This window comes from Tachysurus vachellii, chromosome 6, assembly GCF_030014155.1.
Source record: "Tachysurus vachellii isolate PV-2020 chromosome 6, HZAU_Pvac_v1, whole genome shotgun sequence".
Classification (NCBI taxonomy): domain Eukaryota; kingdom Metazoa; phylum Chordata; class Actinopteri; order Siluriformes; family Bagridae; genus Tachysurus; species Tachysurus vachellii.
Genome location: NC_083465.1, coordinates 26,691,537 through 26,716,570, shown reverse-complemented (window position 1 = coordinate 26,716,570; position 25,034 = coordinate 26,691,537). Strand labels below are relative to the sequence as shown.

The 25,034-nt window shown below is 43.5% G+C and overlaps 2 protein-coding genes across 2 annotated transcripts; one reads left to right on the top strand and one right to left on the bottom strand.

Annotated features, from left to right (window-relative positions):
• The first annotated feature begins 220 nt into the window (after positions 1 to 220).
• Positions 221 to 12,207, top strand: prmt9 (protein arginine methyltransferase 9). The gene is made up of 12 exons (XM_060873130.1): positions 221 to 679; positions 3,982 to 4,130; positions 4,214 to 4,450; positions 5,035 to 5,202; positions 5,815 to 5,917; positions 6,096 to 6,208; positions 6,807 to 6,999; positions 7,832 to 8,009; positions 8,267 to 8,918; positions 10,642 to 10,795; positions 10,893 to 11,015; positions 11,180 to 12,207. The coding sequence occupies exons 1-12, from the start codon at positions 473 to 475 to the stop codon at positions 11,423 to 11,425; spliced, it is 2,523 nt and encodes an 840-aa protein (XP_060729113.1). The 5' UTR covers positions 221 to 472; the 3' UTR covers positions 11,426 to 12,207.
• Positions 12,208 to 12,638: 431 nt separating this feature from the next.
• Positions 12,639 to 24,762, bottom strand: tmem184c (transmembrane protein 184C). Its single transcript, XM_060873131.1, has 10 exons — positions 24,289 to 24,762; positions 21,465 to 21,595; positions 20,403 to 20,439; positions 19,954 to 20,159; positions 18,791 to 18,865; positions 18,071 to 18,164; positions 17,276 to 17,388; positions 15,798 to 15,897; positions 15,529 to 15,700; positions 12,639 to 14,057 (listed from the first exon to the last, which is right to left on the bottom strand). Exons 1-10 carry the CDS (start codon positions 24,403 to 24,405, stop codon positions 13,747 to 13,749), a joined length of 1,356 nt encoding a protein of 451 aa, XP_060729114.1. The 5' UTR covers positions 24,406 to 24,762; the 3' UTR covers positions 12,639 to 13,746.
• Positions 24,763 to 25,034: the final 272 nt, after the last annotated feature.

Genomic DNA, 25,034 nt, shown 5'->3' with positions numbered 1-25,034 from the left:
TTTGCTAAAGTGCTGTTGAAGATTCTTACATCCGCTGTAGCGATAAATATTTTTTAGCGATAGTTAAACAGCAAATCGTATTTAGCACTCACAATACAACACAAAGTTGACCTATTCAAGATGGCGGCATTTTAAACGCGTTTGGCTAAAGCTTAGCCTCAAGCGGAACTAATGAATCGGTGGAGTTCGTTTCTAGCCGTGAATATTTACGCGACGCAAAGGAAAATGTGAAACTGTATTTTAAAATTAGCATCGAAAATGTTCTTTATAAATGACGTGTTTTTTGTAGTTTAGGGAACATTTAAAGACAGCTTTCGAAAGTTCGGTTTATCGATGATGCTAATAGCGTGCAGGTTAATTAACTAACCGTTAGAAAGAAAAGAAAGCTTTTTTTTTTTCTTTGTTTGTGTTCATGTGTAATTTTTGACCGGAAGAGTTTCAGAGTGACACTCGGTCGTGATCCATCTCCGAGATGCCGAACAGTAGCAGTGCGGCAGTGAAGGCGAAGAGGAGCAGCAGGAGACGCAGAGCACCGAGAGAAGATCCGGCTAGAAACGAGCTGGTGTCCAACTCTCTCCAAAGCGCACAGCAGTGTCTCCTCCAGCACGATTACGGCACCGCCTTCGTCCACTTCCTCCTGGCGCTAAACCTCGCTCCAGCTCTGAAAGATCCGGCAAGAGTAAGATCAGTTCTCTGAAAACCAAAACATCATCTGAGCTTTTCCCAGAAGTCAAACTCCTACACATTCACACCAGCAGGTTTACCAGAGTCTGGATTCATTTATCCAGAAGAATCCAAGTCAAGTCAAGAAGCTTTTATTGTCATTTCAACCATATATAACTGTTACAGTACACAGTGAAAAGAGACGTTTCTCCAGGATCATAGTGTTACATAGCACAAAGACAGAGCTATAAGGACATAGTAAGTTAGTCCTACATACATAAAGTGCTTCTGTGCGGAACAAGACACACAAGACAGTGCAGGACACAAGACACACAAGACAGTGCAGGACGCAAGACACACAAGACAGTGCAGGACACAAGACAGTGCAGGACACAAGACAGTGCAGGACACAAGACACACAAGACAGTGCAGGACACAAGACAGTGCAGGACACAAGACACACAAGACAGTGCAGGACACAAGACAGTGCAGGACACAAGACAGTGCAGGACACAAGACACACAAGACAGTGCAGGACACAAGACAGTGCAGGACACAAGACACACAAGACAGTGCAGGACACAAGACAGTGCAGGACACAAGACAGTGCAGGACACAAGACACACAAGACAGTGCAGGACACAAGACACACAAGACAGTGCAGGACACAAGACACACAAGACAGTGCAGGACACAAGACACACAAGACAGTGCAGGACACAAGACAGTGCAGGACACAAGACAGTGCAGGACACAAGACACACAAGACAGTGCAGGACACAAGACAGTGCAGGACACAAGACAGTGCAGGACACAAGACACACAAGACAGTGCAGGACACAAGACAGTGCAGGACACAAGACACACAAGACAGTGCAGGACACAAGACAGTGCAGGACACAAGACACACAAGACAGTGCAGGACACAAGACAGTGCAGGACACAAGACACACAAGACAGTGCAGGACACAAGACAGTGCAGGACACAAGACACACAAGACAGTGCAGGACACAAGACAGTGCAGGACACAAGACAGTGCAGGACACAAGACACACAAGACAGTGCAGGACACAAGACAGTGCAGGACACAAGACAGTGCAGGACACAAGACAGTGCAGGACACAAGACACACAAGACAGTGCAGGACACAAGACAGTGCAGGACACAAGACACACAAGACAGTGCAGGACACAAGACAGTGCAGGACACAAGACAGTGCAGGACACAAGACACACAAGACAGTGCAGGACACAAGACACACAAGACAGTGCAGGACACAAGACACACAAGACAGTGCAGGACACAAGACACACAAGACAGTGCAGGACACAAGACAGTGCAGGACACAAGACAGTGCAGGACACAAGACACACAAGACAGTGCAGGACACAAGACACACAAGACAGTGCAGGACACAAGACACACAAGACAGTGCAGGACACAAGACACACAAGACAGTGCAGGACACAAGACAGTGCAGGACACAAGACAGTGCAGGACACAAGACACACAAGACAGTGCAGGACACAAGACAGTGCAGGACACAAGACAGTGCAGGACACAAGACACACAAGACAGTGCAGGACACAAGACACACAAGACAGTGCAGGACACAAGACACACAAGACAGTGCAGGACACAAGACACACAAGACAGTGCAGGACACAAGACACACAAGACAGTGCAGGACACAAGACACACAAGACAGTGCAGGACACAAGACACACAAGACAGTGCAGGACACAAGACACACAAGACAGTGCAGGACACAAGACACACAAGACAGTGCAGGACACAAGACAGTGCAGGACACAAGACACACAAGACAGTGCAGGACACAAGACAGTGCAGGACACAAGACACACAAGACAGTGCAGGACACAAGACAGTGCAGGACACAAGACACACAAGACAGTGCAGGACACAAGACAGTGCAGGACACAAGACACACAAGACAGTGCAGGACACAAGACAGTGCAGGACACAAGACACACAAGACAGTGCAGGACACAAGACAGTGCAGGACACAAGACACACAAGACAGTGCAGGACACAAGACACACAAGACAGTGCAGGACACAAGACCAAAGACAGTGCAGGACAAGACAGACAGTACAGTGCAGAACAAAAGACAAATAAGACAGACAAGACAGTGCAGGACCGAAGACAGTGCAGGACAAGAGACAAAAAGACAGTGCAGGACAAAAGACAGTGCAAACAAAAAATACAAGACATTACACAAAAGACAATAAACAGAAACAGCGGCTACCAGTGTACATACTGTGTGTTCAACAATATTACGTGTGCAGAAATACTGGAATGAACACAGTGTTACAGCAGCAGGTCCCTGAGATAATGTAAAGGATTGTGCAAAACAGCAAACGACTGAAATGTAAGCAGCATGTGTGTGCAAAAAGTGTGTGCAAAAACAGCATGTAAACAGGTAGATGGAAGTGTGTGTATATGGTGTAGGTCTGTGCAGTCCATACAGTTGATGTGTGTGTTGTAGACAAGTACAGTTCAGTTATTAAGGAGTCTGATGGCTCGTGGAAAGAAACTTACACAGTCTGGTAGTGAGGCCCGAATGCTTCTGAACTTTTTTCAGTGGGTGTGTGGGGTCAAGAGTGTGTGTGGGGGATGTGCGGGATGAAGTGTGTGTGAGAGGAGTGTGCGGGGTGAAGAGTGTGTGTGTGGGGTGTGCGGGGTCAAGAGTGTGTGTGAGGGGTGTGCGGGGTCAAGAGTGTGTGTGAGGGGTGTGCGGGGTCAAGAGTGTGTGTGAGGGGTGTGCGGGGTCAAGAGTGTGTGTGAGGGGTGTGCGGGGTCAAGAGTGTGTGTGAGGGGTGTGCGGGGTCATCCACAATGCTGTTGTCCTCACTGTCCGCTGCAGGGTCTTTTGCGATCCGAGATGGTGCAGTTCCCAAACCAGACAGTGATGCAGCTGCTCAGAATCCGGGGTTATGCCAGGAATAGTGTGTGCGGGATTTAGGAACACACTTTATCAGATGCCAGTTCACCACAAGCCAGACACACAAGCTTAATTACACCTAGGTGGCAGTTTATCATAACCATTACACCTACTGAGGAATTGTTTCCCCACACAAACCCAGACAGTAATTGGACCATTTAATGACGCGCGTGTGCCGTGTTTAGAAATATAAGCAGCTGAGTAATGAATATTTTTGATAGTTATGATTTCCATAAAAGGAAATAAGAGAGACACCATTTGGGGAAACGTTATAATGAATATATTATCCAATCTCTTTTCTTCAGCATTTATATCCATTTACTTTACCTCCTTTACCTCTTGGCCCCAACAGGATTCATTCAGGTTCACGCTTCAGAAGTGGGCTGATGAGCTGGATGGAGTGGGTCGTGTTCAGGAGCTCTTCGACTGCTACGAACAAGCGCTGGAGTTGTTTCCTAAAGACGAGGTGATCGTCAACAGCATGGGCGAGCATCTTTTCAGGTACCCTGGTCTCTGGTTAGTTGTAGTTCCTTTGTGCAGCGGCAGAAACGAACATTAACGTCCCTTTTGCGTATCTCACTCAGGATGGGTTTCAGGGACGAGGCTGCAGCACATTTCTACAAAGCCCTGAAACTGAAGCCGGATTTCCCCGAAGCCAAGGAGAACTTCTACAGGGTTGCTAACTGGCTGGTGGAGCGCTGGCACTTCCTGATGCTTAACGACAGCGGCCGCAACCGCAAGTACCAGCTGGCTATACAGAGGGCGGTGCAGGACGGCTGCGGAACCGTTCTGGACATAGGAACAGGCACGGGCATCCTCGGGTATGAGCTGTACTCAGCTGGATTCACAGCACTTCCTGTCGTTGTGTCATAGGTCACACGGACATCGACACGTTCAATCACCGTGTTTTATGATGGCCGTTACGTTCCACCTTCATTTTTGTGTCTCTTTCCGGTATTTAGACGGATAGGATAAGATGGACAGATCAACCTGAACACGACGGCGACAGAGATATAAGGGAACCGTATAAGAACGTAACGCTCATGCCAATGTATGATATACGGTTCTTTAAATATCTTAAATTCTACACAGCTTTTTACTTTTAACCCACACAATGACCTCTCTTGGTTTGTTACTATGGCAACCATTTTTAAAAGCTCCTCTGACTAGGTATCCGCAACGATGATCACTAGCGAGCACGAAACATGTAATGACGACTACGTTACACTGTTAAACTGCTGTCGTCATGGTTACAGTTCAACCATTTTACTTCTAATGATGACCTTTCTGCCAGAACTTACAAGCCATACAGTGTTGTTTCTACAGTAACTAAGGAGGTTTGGGAGGAAGCTTCTCAGCCGGCATGAAAACCAAGGAAAAAGACGTGCGCTTTGTGAATTTTCAGGATGTGCGCGAAGAAAGCGGGCGCGAGGGACGTGTACGCCTGCGAGCTTTCTAAGACCATGTACGAGCTGGCGTGCGAGGTGGTGTCGGCCAACAGCATGGCCGAGAGCATCAAGATCCTACACAAGAAATCGCTGGACATGGAGATCCCGAGAGACATTCCCAAAAGGTGAGCTATACACTAACTAACTAACTAACTAACTAACTAATTTATTGTTTAATGATTAGTACAGTTAAAAAAGAAAAAAGTTTTATTGCTATGGCGGGGCAGTAAAAAGATGATAAAATTTAAAAAATTTACAGGAATGTAAAAAAACAGACATTAAAAAAAAAATTTAAACCAGTATTTTTATGGTGGGACAGAAAATGTTAAAAAAAAAAAAAAATTAGAGGAATGAAAAAATAAATAAATACATATAATATATATAATAAATAAATATATACATACATATATATACTGATAATAATAATAATAATACTATTAATATTAATATGTATATAATATATGAACAATATGTGTGTTGTTATCATATATAATTTTGTGATTTTTTTTTTTTACCTTAACTGTCATATTTATATATGTATTTATATATTTTAGTATTTTTCCTACTTAAATATTTGTATATTATTATAACAGTTAAGGTTAAAACATATTGTCACAAAATGTATGATGAACTGAAATGCATTTCGTTTTGTTGGCCAAGAAAATTTTGAAATTTTGAGTATGAGAATTGTGTGTAAAAGTCGTTGTGTGTAATTCTGTGAATTTTATTGTCATCAGGGTGTCTTTGGTTGTGACAGAAACGGTGGACGCTGGACTGCTCGGGGAGGGAATCATGGAGAGTTTGATACACGCCTGGAAGCACCTGCTCCTACCACCACCTGTAAGCTGATCCACCTTTAATACGTTATGTGCTCATCATGTAATCGTTAAAGGGCCATGAAGTCATTTCTGTACATCACAATACGTTCCACTTTTGCTTATAGTGAAATATTGATTCATCATGTCATTAATATCAGTGAGATATAACAGAAGTGTTGAAATGTCTAACTTCCCGAAAGACCGCCGAAGATGTTCCACTGTCCAGTCCATCCCAAACGGGTCGAGTCATACCCGCCGGCGCCACCGTGTACTGCATGGCCGTGGAGTGTCATGAGATCCGCAGACACCACAGGTGAGAGGTCAAGGGTCATGTATGTATGAATAGACATTAATATTTGAGTTGTTGGGCTTATTGTGTGTGTTGGTGCAGGCTGTGTGTGAGTACGGTAGGAGGACTGGACCTGGCCATAGCAGGACAAATCCGAAGTCCTGTGAGATGTTTAGGGGCTTGGTGGGGTAAAACTCAGAAAAGCCATGGCTTGGTTGGGTAAAACTCAGAAAAGCCATGGCTTGGTGGGGTAAAACTCAGAAAATCCATGGCTTGGTGGGGTAAAACTCTGAAAAGCAATGGCTTGGTGGGGTAAAACTCAGAAAAGCCATGGCTTGGTGAGGTAAAACTCAGAAAAGCCATGGCTTGGTGGGGTAAAACTCAGAAAGGCCATGGCTTGGTGGGGTAAAACTCAGAAAGGCCATGGCTTGGTGAGGTAAAACTCAGAAAAGCCATGGCTTGGTGGGGTAAAACTCAGAAAGGCCATGGCTTGGTGGGGTAAAACTCAGAAAGACCATGGCTTGGTGGGGTAAAACTCAAAGATGTGAGAGGTCAAGGGTCATGTATGTATGAATAGACATTAATGTTTGAGTTGTTGGGCTTATGGTGCGTGTTGGTGCAGGCTGTGCGTGAGTACGGTAGGAGGACTGGACCTGGCCACAGCAGGACAAATCCGAAGTCCTGTGAGATGTTCGGGGGACGCAGACGAGTCGTCCGAGCCGTACACTACAGAGAGACTGAGCCGTCTGCCGGGAGGCTTCACCGCCCTCACAGAGCCCTGTAGAGTGATGCACATAGACTTCAACAACCCACAGGTACCCAGATACACCACAGACATCCAGCTAGTGTGCTGAGGGAAGAAATCCCAGAGCGTAAAACGTCAAACAACTCGGTTACCTGCTCGAAAATGTAGCTATTGCAGGTTTAAGTTTCATGAAGTTTAGGTGAACTATATTGTAATGACTGGCACATGTTTATATTCACCAACATATCTGTGACAAAGGCTTCTGGCTTCCACATGACACAACACGCTCACTTACTTCCATACTTACTCGGGTACAGTCATGCTTACTTTCCTGTTTACTAGAGTACGTTCTTGCTCACTTGAGTACTTACTTCCTTGTTTTTTTTTTTTCCAATCCTGATCAATAATCCTCAAGCCTGAGTTCAATCCTTCCATACAAGACCGTATGTTTCTTCTTGTCTTACACAAGCAAAGTTTTAGACAAGACTAAACTCCAGGTCCGGGGTTTGTGAAACACTGCTTATGGTACTCTAAAAATAAACTAAGAAACACATATTGGGCATGTGCTAGCCTAGTGGTTAAGGTGTCGGGCTACCAATTGGAAGGTTGTGAGTTCGATCCCAGGTCCACCAAGCTGCCACTGTTGGGCCCCTGAGCAAGGCCCTTAACCCTCAATTGCTCAGCTGTATAAAAATGAGATAACGTAAGTCGCTCTGGATATAAGGGCGTCTGCGAAATGCTGTAAATGGTAAACACGTGACGACCCAGGCTTATGGATCACACCAATGCGATGCTATTAAAACACCCTCAGAGGCTCCGAGAATGATTCCTTCATCTTTTCAGTGAACACTTTCTCACCTTCACATGAACTGTAATCATGTGCACGATCGCGTGTGCTGCAGGAGCTGGAGGGTCTGAGTCTGAGGGATGCTGCTCAGCTGCGTGCCCACGTGATCCAGGATGGAGACGTCGACGCTCTGGCCTTGTGGTTTGAGCTACACCTGGACCAAGAGAACAGCATCTCAACTGGCCCGGACGAAGACACGTGCTGGGAGCAGGCCATCTACCCAGTTTTATCTCGTAAGACTGCTTTGAGTTGTGCATGGCAGCGATGCAAAGCTAACTTTGTATTACAAATCTGTTTTGATTAGAAATCTAATCTGTGCTTTAAAAACATACAAGAACGTGATTGTCGAAGTGACGTTGCGATAGAAACGGCTAAATTAATATAGACCTGCGATTTGCCTTGCAGCTACATTCGCTCAACACCTTCTGACCAATCGGGTCAGAGAACAGAGCTGTGGTATAATATAAAACTCTTATGTTCTTGTCTCCAGACTATGGTGTGAAGCGAGGTGATGAACTGTTGGTGGAAGCTTCCTGCAGAGATGCTTATTTGAGGTTATCCTGCACTGGAGTAATGAGCAGCAACCAAACGATGGATAAAGCTGCCTCTGCTGAAGCTCCTTCTTTAAATCCTGAACTGGAGCTCTGCAGCGCTCTGGCCGGCCTCCAGACGCACCAGGACGTTCCGACGCCGTCCTTTACCTTGGAGTGTTCTGAAATCGCTCTTCTCAACAACACCAATTATCACGAGTGCTTCCGGAAAGCAATGGCCAAGCTCTTGTCCTTCTTCGAGTCACGTAGGTCAGAGGTCAAACAGGAATCTTGGTCCTCGTCAGGTCCGTTATACGTGCTGGATGTGTCGGAAGGTTTCTCCGTGCTCTCGCTGATAGCAGCACGATTAGGTCCGGTGCGAGCCTACAGCTCGGTGGAAAAGCAACAGCACCGAGCTCTCCTCCAGCTCCTGGCCCGGGAAAACGGAGTGCACAAGGACGCTCTGGAGTTCTGGCTCGGCCATGTGATGGACGACTCGGCTGTGCTACAGAAGCCTGACTCAGAAAAGCTGTGGAGCGCCATCGTGTTGGACTGCATAGAGATCTGTGGCCTGCTCAGACAAAACCTCATGGAGAAGGCCACCTTAGCTAGGTAAAAACCTCAGAACTCAGAAAAGCCATGGCTTGGTGGGGTAAAACTCAGAAAAGCCATGGCTTGGTGGGGTAAAACTAAGAAAAGCCATGGCTTGGTGGGGTAAAACTCAGAAAAGCCATGGCTTGGTGGGGTAAAACTCAGAAAAGCCATGGCTTGGTGGGGTAAAACTCAGAAAAGCCATGGCTTGGTGGGGTAAAACTCAGAAAAGCCATGGCTTGGTGGGGTAAAACTCAGAAAAGCCATGGCTTGGTGGGGTAAAACTCAGAAAAGCCATGGCTTGGTGGGGTAAAACTCAGAAAAGCCATGGCTTGGTGGGGTAAAACTCAGAAAAGCCATGGCTTGGTGGGGTAAAACTCAGAAAAGCCATGGCTTGGTGGGGTAAAACTCAGAAAAGCCATGGCTTGGTGGGGTAAAACTCAGAAAAGCCATGGCTTGGTGGGGTAAAACTCAGAAAAGCCATGGCTTGGTGGGGTAAAACTCAGAAAAGCCATGGCTTGGTGGGGTAAAACTCAGAAAAGCCATGGCTTGGTGGGGTAAAACTCAGAAAAGCCATGGCTTGGTGGGGTAAAACTCAGAAAAGCCATGGCTTGGTGGGGTAAAACTCAGAAAAGCCATGGCTTGGTGGGGTAAAACTCAGAAAAGCCATGGCTTGGTGGGGTAAAACTCAGAAAAGCCATGGCTTGGTGGGGTAAAACTCAGAAAAGCCATGGCTTGGTGGGGTAAAACTCAGAAAAGCCATGGCTTGGTGGGGTAAAACTCAGAAAACAGAAAAGCCATGGCTTGTGGGGTAAAACTCAGAAAAAGCCATGGCTTGGTGGGGTAAAACTCAGAAAAGCCATGGCTTGGTGGGGTAAAACTCAGAAAAGCCATGGCTTGGTGGGGTAAAACTCAGAAAAGCCATGGCTTGGTGGGGTAAAACTCAGAAAAGCCATGGCTTGGTGGGGTAAAACTCAGAAAAGCCATGGCTTGGTGGGTAAAACACAGAAAAGGCATGGCATTGGTGGGGTAAAACTCAGAAAAGCCATGGCTTGGTGGGGTAAAACTCAGAAAAGCCATGGCTTGGTGGGGTAAAACTCAGAAAAGCCATGGCTTGGTGGGGTAAAACTCAGAAAAGCCATGGCTTGGTGGGGTAAAACTCAGAAAAGCCATGCAGTAGCAAGGTAAAATCCAGAATTCGCCGGTCATTGCTGGGGAAAACCCAGAAAACTAATGTTTTAACTTGGTAAAACCCAGAAAAGCCAAGTTGCTGCCAGGAAACTCAGGTCTGGGTAAAATGCAGAAATCCCTGGTCTTGGTAGGCAACTCTCATAGACAGATAGTCAATGTCTCCTGTAAAACATCAGCACAGTGATGCTCAGGCAAGGTAACACTCAGAAAAACACTCAGGCCACAGTTTGTGTTGGGAACTCTGAAGACATTTAACCCTCAGGCTAGGTCACTTTTAATAACTAGTGCCTTGCATTGGAAAAGTATTGAATAGAATAACATGCTTATGTTTGGAGATAATACTACAGATAAAGAAGTCGAATATTGATCTTGTCTAGATAAAGATGAATATGAATTGAATTCAGTCATATTTGGCTTGATGAAACCTTTAGTCCTCTGAAACTGGTCTCCATGTTTATGTTGGGGGAAATAATGGTTTGTCACAGACTTGGTTTATATCTCATACTCAGTGGTTGTTTTTTTTTCATATATATATATATATATAATATAAAAGGTGTCTCCTGGAGGAAGGTGGCCGCATTTTCCCCGAACGCATCGTGATCCACGGCATGCTGGTGGAATCGGACACGCTGCTCCAGGAGAGCGCTGTGCAGGGAACAGAACCCACGTTGGGCTTCAACATTGCTCCTTTTATCAACCAGTTCACTGTAAGCTTCCCTCCACACCCTCAAACCTTCAAACACAGGCTTCACACTAGCAGTAATTCAACGTTAGTTTGATTTATTTATTTATTTTTCTCCCCAGGTGCCTGTTCATGTGTTTTTAGATCTGTCCACACTGGAGTGCAGACACCTCAGCGACCCGTCCGAGTTGTTCGTCCTCGACCTCATGAACAGTGTCAACAACTACACCAGCAGAGACGTCCGGGTAAAAGGGTTTTCTTTTAAAATTCTTTACGTTTTTTGCCATCGTAGACCGAGAGGAATGTGATTTCTCTTCAGGATGTGCCAGTGTTTACAAACGTTAGATATTGATATGATGTGTGAGTGTGTGTGCCTTTGCCAAATAAGGACTTCCTGTTACTGCTGCAGGTTAGAGTGAACGCCTCAGGCAGGGTGACGGCCATCCCCTTGTGGTACCACGTCTACCTTGACTCTGACACGTGTGTGAGCACGTTCAGGTCGGATTCACACTGGAAGCAGGTAGCCGTGATCCTCCAGCGCCCTCTGGTGGTGAAAACGGGTGACTGGGTCAGGCTGAGTGTCCAGTTTCACAAGAGCAGCATCTCCATAACAGCCATCAGAGAGCTGAAAGAGGAGGAGACTGGAGAACATTAAGGGAAAGGATGGGAAAAGGCTTAACGGAGTAATCCTTCGAGAGGCATTGACTTCTGTAAAGGATGAAATCTGTAAAGGAATCTCTTAAAGGAGCGCTGTGTCTTTTTACAGCCCTTAATCATGTACATGATGTGGAATGCAATGCATAAACACTGACTTTCCCTTTCTGCCCATCTGAAAGGGTCAGGGCTAAATTCAGGTTGAGGAAAACCTGAAAAAGAAGAGAAATGAAGAAGCATGCCACATTCTCTGCATGCCAGGAACATTACAATTATATAACTATTACAATCTTTAAATCATTTTTTTAAAAAAATAAAAATACAGACTGCTTCTTTAAAGGCTTTTTTTTTTTTACACTGAGACTGTATTAATCACGTGCTTTGATATGAATGTTAACGGTACGGTGGCCTGTAAGTGCAAAAGCAATGAAACACAAACTAAAAACGTAGCCGGGAAACCGGTGACCGCGGTCATGATCTCTAAACGGAAAGGGGCGGTCCTTATTAAACATATGCTTGTTGCTGATTGGTTACAGCAAGTGTCTGTCTGAGAGCTTAAATCTACTAATGCTTTTAGTCCTGTTTAATCAGGTTCATTTTTTTTATCAAGGGCATATCATACGATGCGTGGTATTGCAGATACGCTGTCAAGTCTGATCCACAGCGAGCGTGCGATATGCTCAAAGGACCGCCCCTTTAATTTTAGTGTGGACGGGTTTTTGCACTTAGGAATGTTTTGTAACCCTCAATACCAGTGGGATCATTAAACAACCAGCACACTGACCAGTTCGTCCATAGTCCTGTTATGTTTAATGGTCTATAAGTGATATGTCACATGAATAACATTTGAAAGAAAAGCCGGATTTTTTATTTTTTTTATTAGATTTTACATTAATGTACATTATATATATGTGTATATATATATAAGAGAGATTAAATAATCTCTCCTATTTGTTACTTGGTGAACAAACAAGTATAAAATCAGTCCACTTAATTTCCTCTCTCTCTTAAAGCTTGTGTTATCATTTCAATCACCATTCTTCAATTTCCCCCCCCAAAAAAGTCACCCATCAGCCAAGACTCCATCCAAAATATTTCGATCTTTTATTTGTACCAGAGCCACAAAGCTAATGTCACCAACAATGACTCCACATAATCCCCCTCCTGCCTCAGAAGCTATTCTTGATTCAGTTATAACTTTTGGACATGAACAGTTTAGTGTTTTTATATATATATATATATATATATATATATATATAATTAAAATGATGAATCAAATCTGCATGTGTTCTTAGCCTCCAAATAATCTGACGCTTTAACTCCGCCTTTAACTGTAGGCCACACCCCATAACCTGAGGTTGGTGCTTAACGTCATAGCAAACAATGTCCTGAGACAGGAAGTGATTAATTTTCAAGATAAAACTGAAAATCTTTAGATCCAGTAACATCCTTTTAATCATTTTCCTACCAAATCTCGTCATAGTTTGATTCGAGTGCTAATCTGGAGGCTATACGCTCCTTTCTCTCACAGAGGTGCCAATTCTAGCGAGCAGAGAAAGACCTCTATACGTCCTTTAACCTTGAATGTACTGCTCTAATACAGAGACATAATCTGTAAATGCTACATCTAAACTGTAAATATTGGCACCTCTGCTTAGTTGTTAGCAACATTAGCCTTGTAGCAAAGACACAAAAAACAAACAAAAAAAAAACATTAAATTCCTTTTCACTTTGGACCTGTACAAACGGTTCAGGGGTGATTTAAAATGAAACATTAAATAAATTAACCAAAAACATAAAAGAATAGAAACAGTATATCCTTCTAAGGAATTAGAATTTAAAAATAGAGCATGACAGGAAATGAGGCAACTATTTTTTGCTTAGAGGCTGAGTGAGGAAAAAAGCTTCATGCATTTGGGGTATATTGTGCCCTTCGTCATAAATGTCATTAGCACACTTCAGCTTTTTCCACAGGTTTTGAGCACTTTGGCACTCTGTGTGTGTGTTTGTGTGTGTGGACATTTCAGTTAACTGATTAACTGCGATTTTAACAATAACGACACAAGGACACAGTGTGACTGTGGAACATGTTACGCATGCGTTTCCGCAGAAGGGCCAGCTGTCAATCAAATGTTTTGCAATTTATAAAAAAAAAAAAGTTTTTTAATGATGTGCTTCTTCAAAAAAAAAAATGTATTGGATTCTTATTAAAATGAATTAAAACCTGGTGGTGAAACAGACAGACGAACCCCTCCCGCCTGTGTGCCCTTTAAACCTGCTGTTCCCAGTGAATGATTAACTGGGATGAACATGAACAGTGTGTTAAGTGATCGTAGCGTAGTGTGTGTGCGCCTGGGTTTGGGGATCCCCGGACAGCACGGTGGGTGTGATGTCGTCTACGTCGTCTACGTCTCCCACCCAGGGTGTGGAGCAGAGTTCAGCAGGGGCTGAGCGTGAGTGAGGGGGACGAGTGTGTCCCAGACCCTGATAGAGTCCTGATGGAGACGGAGGAGTGGAGGAAGCCTCTGTGACAGCGGCGTCCTGAGAGCTGGAGGACAACAGCCCTCTGTGTTCATCATGCTCCGCGTCACCGCTGAAGTAGTTCTTCCTGGGACGGCCCATAACCGTCCGTCCTGCGGGAGAACAAGCAGACAATATAAATAAATAAATAGAACAGAATTCTCTGTTAAAGGTAGGGTCGGGCCGAATACAAAACAACACAATCAAAACAAACCTGTAGCCAATGAGAAGAAAGGGGCGTGTCTTGTCGATATGTGCGGAGAGAGTGTTCAGTGCGCATGTGTGACATTAGCAGAAAGCGGTTTTAACATTGACATGGAGGATAAAAACAAAGAAAGAAAGCGAAGAAAGGCTTACGATAAGGTAAGAAGTAGGACGTGTTAATATAGGATCAGCTTTCCAGCGCTGGAGAGAACTGAAGGAGCAGGAAGTTGGTCACATATTCACAGATTGGAGTTTCCCGAGTCAATAACTCCTGAGCTAAACGCTGTTACTACACAAATAACACCTCTTTTCTATCGTAGTAATGTAGAGAGGCAGCTACAACCGTGTTTTGTGTAGTAACAGCGTTTAGCTCAGGAGTTATTGACTCGGGAAACTCCAATCTGTGAATGTGACCAACTTTACTTAAGACGCCGAGGCGCTTTTTTCCTTCTCGATAGGTGAGTAACGTTGGTTTTGTTTTGTTACACAGAACTAATATATGTCTTTGTCCTTTACATGATTATGCTTGTGTGTCATTTTTGCTTGTTTGTTTATCTACAATCGTATTGTTCTTCCCTTCAGCTATGATAAAGACACATTTCTTTCCATTAGTTGCCTGGGTTACGTATGTATGTGTGGGCGGAGCTATCAATACAGGGGTGGGACCCATTTGGGTTAGGGGCGTGTTTGTTTTGGTGATTTCAAATGTCAACATTGGCTTTCAAAAACTGGAGACCCCACCTTTAAAATAACCTGTCATTTATTTTGTTTTATTCACTCTCTCTATTTTGGCTGCAGGAAAGTTTGTTTTTTCTTTCCTCCCTCCCTTTTTTGCCTGCATCTTGTTTTTTTAATTGTCTTTTCATTGTCTGTCCCTTCCCTCCCTCCATCATTCTTTCCTTCCCTCCCACCCTCTTTTTTCTTTCTTTCTCCTTCCCTGTCTATTTGTCTCTCTCTCTCTCTCCTTACTTCCCTCCCTCCCTCATCTGTCTGTCAGTTTATTTTGTTCTTCTTTCATCTCTCTTCCTTTCTTTCCTTCCTCCCTCATCTGTCTGTCAGTTTATTTTGTTCTTCTTTCGTCTCTCTTCCTTTCTTTCCTTCCTCCCTCATCTGTCTGTCAGTTTATTTTGTTCATCTTTCGTCTCTCTTCCTTTCTTTCCTTCCTCCCTCATCTGTCTGTCAGTTTATTTTGTTCATCTTTCGTCTCTCTTCCTTTCTTTCCTTCCTCCCTCATCTTTCTGTCAGTTTGTTTTGTTCTTCCATTATCTTTCCTTCCTTCCTTCCTTCCTTCCCTCCCACCCTCTGTCTTTAATTTGTTCTTCCGTTGTCTCTCTTTCTTTCTTTCTTTCCTACACTTCCTGAAGCTCATCAGCGACTCACCGACGTTGCGCACTTGCTCAGAGAAGTCGGCCCTGATGTCTGACATGTCCCACATGGCCAGGAAAGAGTCGAAGCACGAGCCTTCCTCTGCTTCCTGAATGTACGGCTTGTAGGTGAAGCTAAAGTGATGAGCAATGGCTGCCAGAAACATCTCCACGCAGATGACAAAGTCCTGGAACCAAACCAGAGCACAAGCAGGTTTATTTAAGCAGATGGAATAAAGAGACAGATGAACAGTTGAGAGTGAACATTTGTAAGTGGTATAGTACCTGCAGTCCGGTGGCCACAGCCTCCACGCTGTCCCAGTCCCAGGTGTGAGAATCTGAAATCACTCCAACCTTCACGAGCAATGCAATGAGCACCGCCTGCCTGTGTGTGTGTGTGTGAGAAAGAGTTATTAGTGTGTTAATACACACAGTTACACAAAGACAATTTGAGGCAATCACACAGGCTGCACTGATCACCTGTGATCTAGATCTAGATGCATTAGAGATATAGCAGGGTCGTGTCCTTTAACTAATCCGTAAACTAATCGGAAAAACTGTGTGTGTGTGTGTGTGTGTGTGCGTGTGTGTGTGTGTGTGAGAGAGAGAGAGAGAGAGAGTGTTGTGACGATCCTGACCATCTCAATTACAATCTCAGGTGTCACTCTCATCTGATCTGGTCTGTATTAATGCTGGTCAGTTTTAATATGTTATTTAACTAAATATATAGTTTTTTAACTGGGAACTTTTCTTAGGAAAATCAGTACTGTTTCATTGCCAAATATATTTAATTTCCAATACATTCCTTGAACAACAATTCAGGGAGAGAGATCGACACATTTGTGTCTGACGCCGTTATAATCATCATCGTTATTTAGCAGCACATGATTTAGGTCGGGTGGCACGGTGGCTTAGTGGTTAGCACGTTCGCCTCACACCTCCAGGGTTGGGGGTTCGATTCCCGCCTCCGCCTTGTGTGTTTGGAGTTTGCATGTTCTCCCCGGTTTCCTCCCCCGGTCCAAAGACATGCATGGTAGGTTGATTGGCATCTCTGGAAAAATTATCCGTAGTGTGTGATTGCGTGAGTGAATGAGAGTGTGTGTGTGTGCCCTGCGATGGGTTGGCACTCCGTCCAGGGTGTATCCTGCCTTGATGCCCGATGACGCCTGAGATAGGCACAGGCTCCCCGTGACCCGAGGTAGTTCAGATAAGCGGTAGAAAATGAATGAAGGAATGAATGATTTAGGTCACATGACTGAAAGTTAATGTTTGTATGAATCTTTGCAATTAGAATAATCATCTTGTAGAGTGGAGAAATCATTGAGTGGAGAGGTCAATGCCTACACGGTGAACATGTTCAGGAAGCTGGAAGTGAAAGACGAAACCTTCGAACTTCATTTACATTTCAAATAAATTCTCGAGCACTCAAATTCATTCACTGGTATATTATAGAGCTTGAAATAACACTTGAAATACTTTCCTAGGTGACAGTAATCTCAGTCCTGCGTCATCTTGTTGCACATTTCACACTGCTCATACTAACCCCTCTTTATAATCTGACGTCTCTCACTGTACATCCCTGAACCCTGTCATCGTCACATATACAGAGCCATGAACGTTTTATATAACGCAGCGATGTGGTAGCTTAGTGGTTAAGGTGTTGGACTACTGATCAGAAGGTCATGAGTTTGAATCCCAGGGCCACCAAGCTGCCACTCCAAGCTACACATTTTTGATGTATGATATAATACATTTTTTCTTACCAGAAGGACACGAACACGACAAGTTTGACGCACAGGAATTTGCCCACTGGTTTGATGGGGCTGAGTTCTTCTCTTAACGTCTTGTAGAACAGCACCAAGCAGTACATGGCAAACTGAGGAAAAACAGTGAAGGCTGTAATATACAGAGTTACTCAAACAGCAGAAATGACTTTATTATCTGCTTAGGAGCTTTAAAGAACCAGCCTAGATGCCATGGAGACCTCAAGCCTTGCTTTATAACAGACTCTTGTGTGACTTGAATGAGTTTGTGACGTTGTAAAGATGCAATATTCTAGAAATCATAGATTTGGAACTACGAACTTCTCTTGTTATGGCTGAAAGGGTCTATCCCTTTGGCCTTCATCTGTACAACCTGCTGCCGGAGGGTTTCAGTCACTTTAAAACAACTCACCATCTTGCAAAATTCAGTGAAGACGGGAAAGTTAGGCTGCCAGTTAAATAGGGTTTGTCAGGTAATTAAAGAAATTAGCACCAGGTGACAGATTAACACCAGTAACTGGAGGGAATATGAAAGTGTTCTCATGAATGTAACTCATGAAATATGCTTAAAAAACTGCTCTTTTACTCCGGTTTAGATCATTTTGAATAGGACTAAGAAGTGACCTTGAATTGTAGGTTGTTCTCTAATTTTGATCTAAACTGTAGATGATAATGATAATAAACCTAAAAAATATTTTACTTAATCATGTATTTATTGTGAGTTTAAATTCTCGTGCGTCTTTGCACTGAGGACAAACCCAGAGGATGATGGATGATGAATAAAGCGGTACGTACGAGCTGGGAGAGATTGTTCATGATCACTAAATAGGTCCAGGCATTTTTGGAGCTGAAGTTGCCTTCATCGTAAACCCCACAAAGCTGACAGATCCTGAAGACAAAAGAAAAAAAGCATGCTAACAGTCCATCATGAGGTTCCTGTAACTTTAGCCTCGAATTTCTGAAGAGGAGAAATGATGACACGGCTCTAAAATGAGCTCTACTTTTATATATGAGAACACTTGTATTTGTAATACTGAGATATAAAGGAAAAGAGAGGGAGAGAGCGAGAGAGAGAGAGAGTGAGAGAGACAGAGAGAGCGAGAGAGAGAGAGAGAGACAGAGAGTGAGAGAGACAGAGAGTGAGAAAGACAGAGAGAGACAGAGAGAGAGAGCGAGAGAGAGACAGAGAGTGAGAGTGCGAGAGAGCAAGACAGAGAGTGAGAGAGAAAGAGAGAGAGAGGGAGACAGAGAGCGAGAGAGAGCGAGACAGAGAGTGAGAGAGAAAGAGAGAGAGAGTGAGAGAGAAAGAGAGAGAGGGAGAGAGAGAGAGAGAGAGGGAGACAGAGAGACCGAGAGAGACACTGAGAGAGAGACCGAGAGAGAGTGAGAGAAACAGAGAGAGAGAGAAAGAGAGACAGAGAGAGAGAGAGTGAGAGACAGAGAGAGAGACAGAGAGAGAGACAGAGAGAGAGAGTGAGAGAGAGACAGAATTCAGTGGGTAAATGGGACACTCACAATGCGACGACTGTGGTGACGGGTCTCACTACAGTGTACTGCAGAACACCCAGCTTACATCTCAGCAACATCACCCTGTACACACAGTTACACCAATCACACACTGCACACATCAACCTCTACTTCATCATGACCACCTAGACTGGATATCATACAACTCATTAAAAACAATTCAGGGTGTGTTTTTTTTACAGAAAACTAATAAATGGTGGTTGTTGCATGAAGAAAAGTCTCATTCATTTGTAGCATTTTGGCAGACGCCCTTATCCAGAGCCAATTACTGAGCATTAGGGGCCTTGCTCAGGGGCTCAGGGGCAGGAGCTTGGAGGGCCTGGGATTTGAACTCACAGCCTTCTGATCAGTAGTCCAACACCATAACCACTAAGCTACCACATCCCCCAGCAAACGTTCAGAGATGAGATGCAACATGGTCATAAGTTATGAAGGTCAAGTACACGGATGACTGTTCACAAGAGTAGCACTTATTAAGGATATGAAAATAATCCAAGGTTTTATTTCTATACAGTACTGGGTGCCATCTTACAAGCAAGTACTGTAATAATACTGAGGATAACTGATCTTCTTCTTTCAGTTGATTAAATCACTCAATGAAGAAGAAGAAGCCTTTGTTTTGATGTTTTGAATAATATCATGTTTATGAGTTTATCCTGAGAGCCCAGTGTTCTTTCAAAAAAAGTCCTCTAGCTCCTGCACTTCTTTTCTAGAATTTTCTGTATACATGACTCCATTCCGATTGGCTCTACGATGATGAGGTGCATCGATTCACACCGAGTATGATTGAGGGACTAGGACACGACTATTAAGGTTCAAAAGGTTCACTGATGCTCATGAAGGCAACATGATACAGGTTAGGAGCCAGGGGGTGTAAACTTTTGATCAGGATGATCAATGTAAATGATTGTTATTTTGTTTATGAGGGATGTGATAGCTTAGCGGTTAAGGCTGATCGGAAGGTTGCGAGTTTGAGTCCCGGGTCCACCAAGCTGCCACTGCTGGGCCCCTGAGCAAGGCCCTTAACCCTCCATCACTCAGTTGTATAAAAGGAGATAAAAAAAGTAAGTTGTTCTAATTAAGAGCGTCTGCCAAACGGCATAAATGTAATTGTTTAATGATCTACAGAAGCTATATAAAGATGCCCTCACTCTCCCATGGGCCAGGGCGGGCAGCAGCACAGTGGCGGCAGGTGTTTCTGCTGGTCCTGCACCTCCAGCATCTGCACCAGGCTGGGATACTGCTTCTCCAGGTAGTTCATTAGGAAGATCATGAAGTTGTAAATGACGTAGGCTTCATAGCACTCTCTGCACGTGTCCACGTAGATGGCGATGCTCGGGTACTTCAGGGCGATCCACTAGAGCCAGAAAGAGACATTTGGACATTTTAACACCATAACACATGTTGGGGCTGTTATTCTACATGGAGTGAAGCAGAGTTACGGTGATTGTTTTTACATTGGTTTATTGTTTACAGTTTACCCCTGGATCACAGAGCCAATGGAAAAAACATGCAAACAAACCCCAAAAAAAAAAACATCTCAAACACGGCACGGTAAGCGAACACGAGGATTCGTAGAGGATAACAAAATAACACTCACACTATCCAAGCTATATATCGGAACCATCCATAATATCCTGGAAAGAAACAGACAGAAGAGACATGAAGGTGTAACAGATGATTGAAACATGAGCATGAACTAAAATAAATATTTAACATTTAACGGTGTTTCGTCGTTTCAAGGGTTGGTGGCTCGTTTGGCTGACACCGAGTCTAATTTGCTGATTTGACTCAGTGACTCATTCCTGATCCCGTTAAATCACGTTCGCTAATCGGTACTGAGCGAGATATCTTTAAGACAACGGCATTCAGGACGGACACAGGGATTGAATTAAAGCTGCTTAAGCGAGCTTTATTTTCAACAAACTGTGAATGTCATTAATCTGATGTTAAACATCCAGGAGTTTTATATAGTACAGTGAAAAACACCTGATACAAAACACCAGTGCTGCGGGTTTGATTCTCAGCTTAGGTGTGAGCTTGGGGATTGAGTTTATTCAGGGATTTGAAAATCCACACTTGTATCATGTCAGATGTACAGTACGAACACGAACTGTGTTAACGTTCATCTACTTGCCACTTTATCAGGTGGATGATATGGAAAAGGGGGCACGGTGGCTTAGTGGTTAGCACGTTCGCCTCACACTTCCAGGGTTGGGGGTTCGATTCCCGCCTCCACCTTGTGTGTGTGGAGTTTGCATGTTCTCCCCGTGCCTCGGGGGTTTCCTCCGGGTACTCCGGTTTCCTCCCCCGGTCCAAAGACATGCATGGTAGGTTGATTGGCATCTCTGGAAAATTGTCCGTAGTGTGTGATTGTGTGAGTGAATGAGAGTGTGTGTGTGTGTGTGTGTGTGCCCTGCGATGGGTTGGCACTCCGTCCAGGGTGTATCCTGCCTTGATGCCCGATGACGCCTGAGATAGGCACAGGCTCCCCGTGACCCGAGGTAGTTCGGATAAGCGGTAGAAAATGAATGAATGAATGAATGATATGGAAAATATTTAATATTGGTCACATATATATTTGCCACCAAAACAATTAACCCAATTCGTTTAAACCAAAAACGGTAAACGGCTCGTCCCCAACACCTGATGCGATGTTTACCTGATTATAGGTTTCTGTAGCTCGGGCTGGGTGTAGTGCACGAGATGCTGAAGTATCCCCCAAAGTGATATGGGGATTGTCATGAAGACAAAGATGCCTGCAATGAACCAGGCTTTGTTGTGGGTGCCAACCTGTGAGTTGGAAAAAAAATCAGAAAGATCAGAACAGACCATCAGAGAGCATCAAGAATAACCAATATTTATCGGTTTATTATCAGTATGTGAGTTTCAGCTGTGTTTAATCCACAACTTTGTTCAACCCGACGATAGAAGCGCAGTGGTATTAGGGAGCTGTTTAATCATACATTGGGCTGCGGCAGTGCTTTGATCCTTTAGTCTGCCCGCTTTTTCACCTCGTCGTCTGTACGCTCCGCTCACAGATCAGCCTCCGAAGCTTCACATTTCATGCTAACACCATCATCAACATCACCGTGTTCATTACCTCATAGATTACTAACTAGTCAAGAATGAGACCCGGACTTGTATAGACTTGCACTTCGTTTTGGGACGTCGAGTCCTGCATTAGTGAAAATGTGTCCACTGTTTCTATGCCGGAGTTCTCGTGAAGTGGCGAGTGAGAAATAAAACACCAGTCACTAATCACCACAGACCAATCACTGAACACTGGTCCAAAAAACAAAACACCATTGTTACCAGTGTCCAATCACTAATCACCATTATTCCCACTGTCCAATCACTACTTACCACTGATCACACTGTCTAACCACCATTGTTCCTACTGTCCAATCACTACTTACCACTGATCACACTGTCTAACCACCATTGTTCCCTCTGTCCAATCACTACTTACCACTGATCACACTGTCTAATCACCATTGTTCCCACTGTCCAATCACTACTTACCACTGATCACACTGTCTAATCACCATTGTTCCCACTGTCCAATCACTACTTACTACTGATCACACTGTCTAACCACTATTGTTCCCTCTGTCCAATCACTACTTACTACTGATCACACTGTCTAATCACCATTGTTCCCACTGTCCAATCACTACTTACTACTGATCACACTGTCTAACCAACCATTGTTCCCAACAATTACTGATCACTGTTGTTCCCACCAACACAAAGCTAATCACTGTTCCCATTAACCGATCCACAATCGCCATAGTTCTCAACAATGACTAATCACTATTCTTCCTGCCAACCCGTCAATAATCACCACTGTTCCCAACAATAATCATCACTGCTGTTCCGTGACTTAAGACAATTTCTTCTTTCTTTACACAATTTGAAATAGATTATGTTTTTCTAGATACGTTCAAAAATTCTCCATGTAACACACGTTGGCAGGTTAACGATGGTGACAATTCTAGCAATATCAGAAATATTAGTCTGTGATGCCATCTGTGGTCTATTTGAGTAGTTGACTGCTGTAGTGCAGCAGTCAACATTGGGCTGCACTACATTCTGTACTGCATTATCAGAACTGTCAGTCATCACATCATCCGTATATGTTACACACTACTGCTGCTGTATATTGTACAAAAAGCATAATATTGCACAATAGTGTTATTTGCACCACCATGCACTTCTCACACTTTATGTACATAACTGATCAATCAGTATTCTGTATTCATATTTAATACTCGTACTCTCTATATTGTATCATATTGTCTGTATTGTCTTGTATTGTCTGTATAATCTTGTATTGTCTTGTACAGTCTGTATTATCTTGTCTTGTATAGTATAGTGTATTTTGTCTTGTATAGTCTGAATTGTCTTGTATCGTCTTGTACAGTCTGTATAGTCTTTATTGTCTTGTCTTGTATAGTCTGTATGATCTTGTATTGTCTTGTATAGACTATATCGTCTTGTAAAGTCTGTATTATCTTGTATAGTCTTGTATAGTCAGTATCATCTTGTACAGTCTGAATTGTCTTGTATAGTCTTGTATTGTCTGTATCGTCTTGTACAGTCTGTATCGTCTTGTACAGTCTGTATCGTCTTGTACAGTCTGTATCGTCTGCATTGTCTTGTGCAGTCTGCATTGTCTTGTACAGTCTTGCATAATCTGTATCGTCTTGTATAGTCTGTATTGTCTTGTACAGTCTGCATTGTCTTGTACAGTCTTGTACAGTCTGTATCGTCTTGTATAGTCTGTATTGTCTTGTACAGTCTGCATTGTCTTGTACAGTCTGCATTGTCTTGTACAGTCTTGTATAGTCTGTATTGTCTTGTACAGTCTGTATTGTCTTGTACAGTCTGCATTGTATTTTACAGTCTGCATTGTCTTGTACAGTCTTGTATAGTCTGTATTGTCTTGTACAGTCTGTATTGTCTTGTACAGTCTGCATTGTCTTGTACAGTCTTGTATAGTCTGTATCGTCTTGTATCGTCTTGTATAGTCTGTATTGTCTTGTACAGTCTGCATTGTATTTTACAGTCTGCATTGTCTTGTATAGTCTGTATCGTCTTGTATAGTCTTGAATAGTCTGTATTGTCTTGTACAGTCTGTATTGTATAGTCTGTATCATCTTGTACAGTCTGTATTGTATAATCTGTATCGTCTTGTACAGTCTGTATTGTCTTGTATAGTATAATGTTATTTATATCTGTATTTTTGAGAGTCACAAACAGCTAGAACCAACTTCCTTGTGTGAGTCAACATCAACACACCTGGCCAACAAACCTAATTCTGATTCTGATTCTTTCCCCTGAAGACATGCGACGACAAGTGACAATAAAAACACAACACCAACCAACAAATGAACACCATAATCACTGAACACATGTCAGACACTTCAGGATAAACAGGTGTGTGTTTAAGGGTGTTGTTGTGCTTTAATAATGAATCAGACCTCTGATTTCTGCAGCTCCCATATGCACAGAGGAAGAACCACCAGCAGGAGCAGGATGTAGAGAAGCACCACCAGAGGTCTGATCCACCTCCTCCAGTTTCCACAAGTGCACGGCATCTTCTTCCTCCTCTTCTTCTTCCTCACATTCAGCTAAACAGCTGTGATAAAGATTCTAAACACCGTGCACGAGCAGCTCGTTGTGAAATCTCACGTGAGGAACAATGAACCCTAATCAGCTGATTCATTGTAAACAAACACGGCTCGTGGGTTCTTAGCGCTCATGCTAGCTCTCAAAAACACCTAGCTTTAAACTCAATATCTACTCAGACGGATTGGTTCTGACTCCGTAATTGTGCCGCAAACAAAGATTAACACCATGACGGCGAATTTTGAGCTTTACGGCACTGAAGGACAGCAAACATCCTTCCGAGATAAAAGGACAGAAGTTTAGGTAAACAATGTAGCCGTGAACTTCCTGTTAGCAGCGTCAGTGACGGTTGCCAGGTCTGTTTAAAACGCCCAGTCAACCTTATAAACAAAAATACAAACAAGTAAAAAAAAAAAAGAAAGAATCGAGCAAAGAATGTCACGAAATAACTTTTGAAGGTTTTAACAAGATATATATCTATATATAAAGATATATCAAGGATTTTGTTTTATTTAATTTGATTTAAATCTATCCATCTATATAAATAATTAAATAAATAAATAAGATACACAGACATATATATATTCAAAAACATGAG

Bases quoted from the DNA above. Each gene is read 5' to 3' on its own strand.
- prmt9 (XM_060873130.1), top strand. From the start codon at position 473: ATGCCGAACAGTAGCAGTGCGGCAGTGAAGGCGAAGAGGAGCAGCAGG. The intron at 4,131-4,213 runs GTACCCTGGTCT...TATCTCACTCAG, and splicing joins ATGGGCGAGCATCTTTTCAG to GATGGGTTTCAGGGACGAGG. The intron at 7,000-7,831 runs GTACCCAGATAC...CGTGTGCTGCAG, and splicing joins TAGACTTCAACAACCCACAG to GAGCTGGAGGGTCTGAGTCT.
- tmem184c (XM_060873131.1), bottom strand. From the start codon at position 24,405: ATGCCGTGCACTTGTGGAAACTGGAGGAGGTGGATCAGACCTCTGGTG. The intron at 18,866-19,953 runs GTGAGGGCATCT...CTGTGTGTACAG, and splicing joins CCGCCCTGGCCCATGGGAGA to GGTGATGTTGCTGAGATGTA. The intron at 18,165-18,790 runs GTGAGTGTCCCA...TTTTGTCTTCAG, and splicing joins GTCACCACAGTCGTCGCATT to GATCTGTCAGCTTTGTGGGG.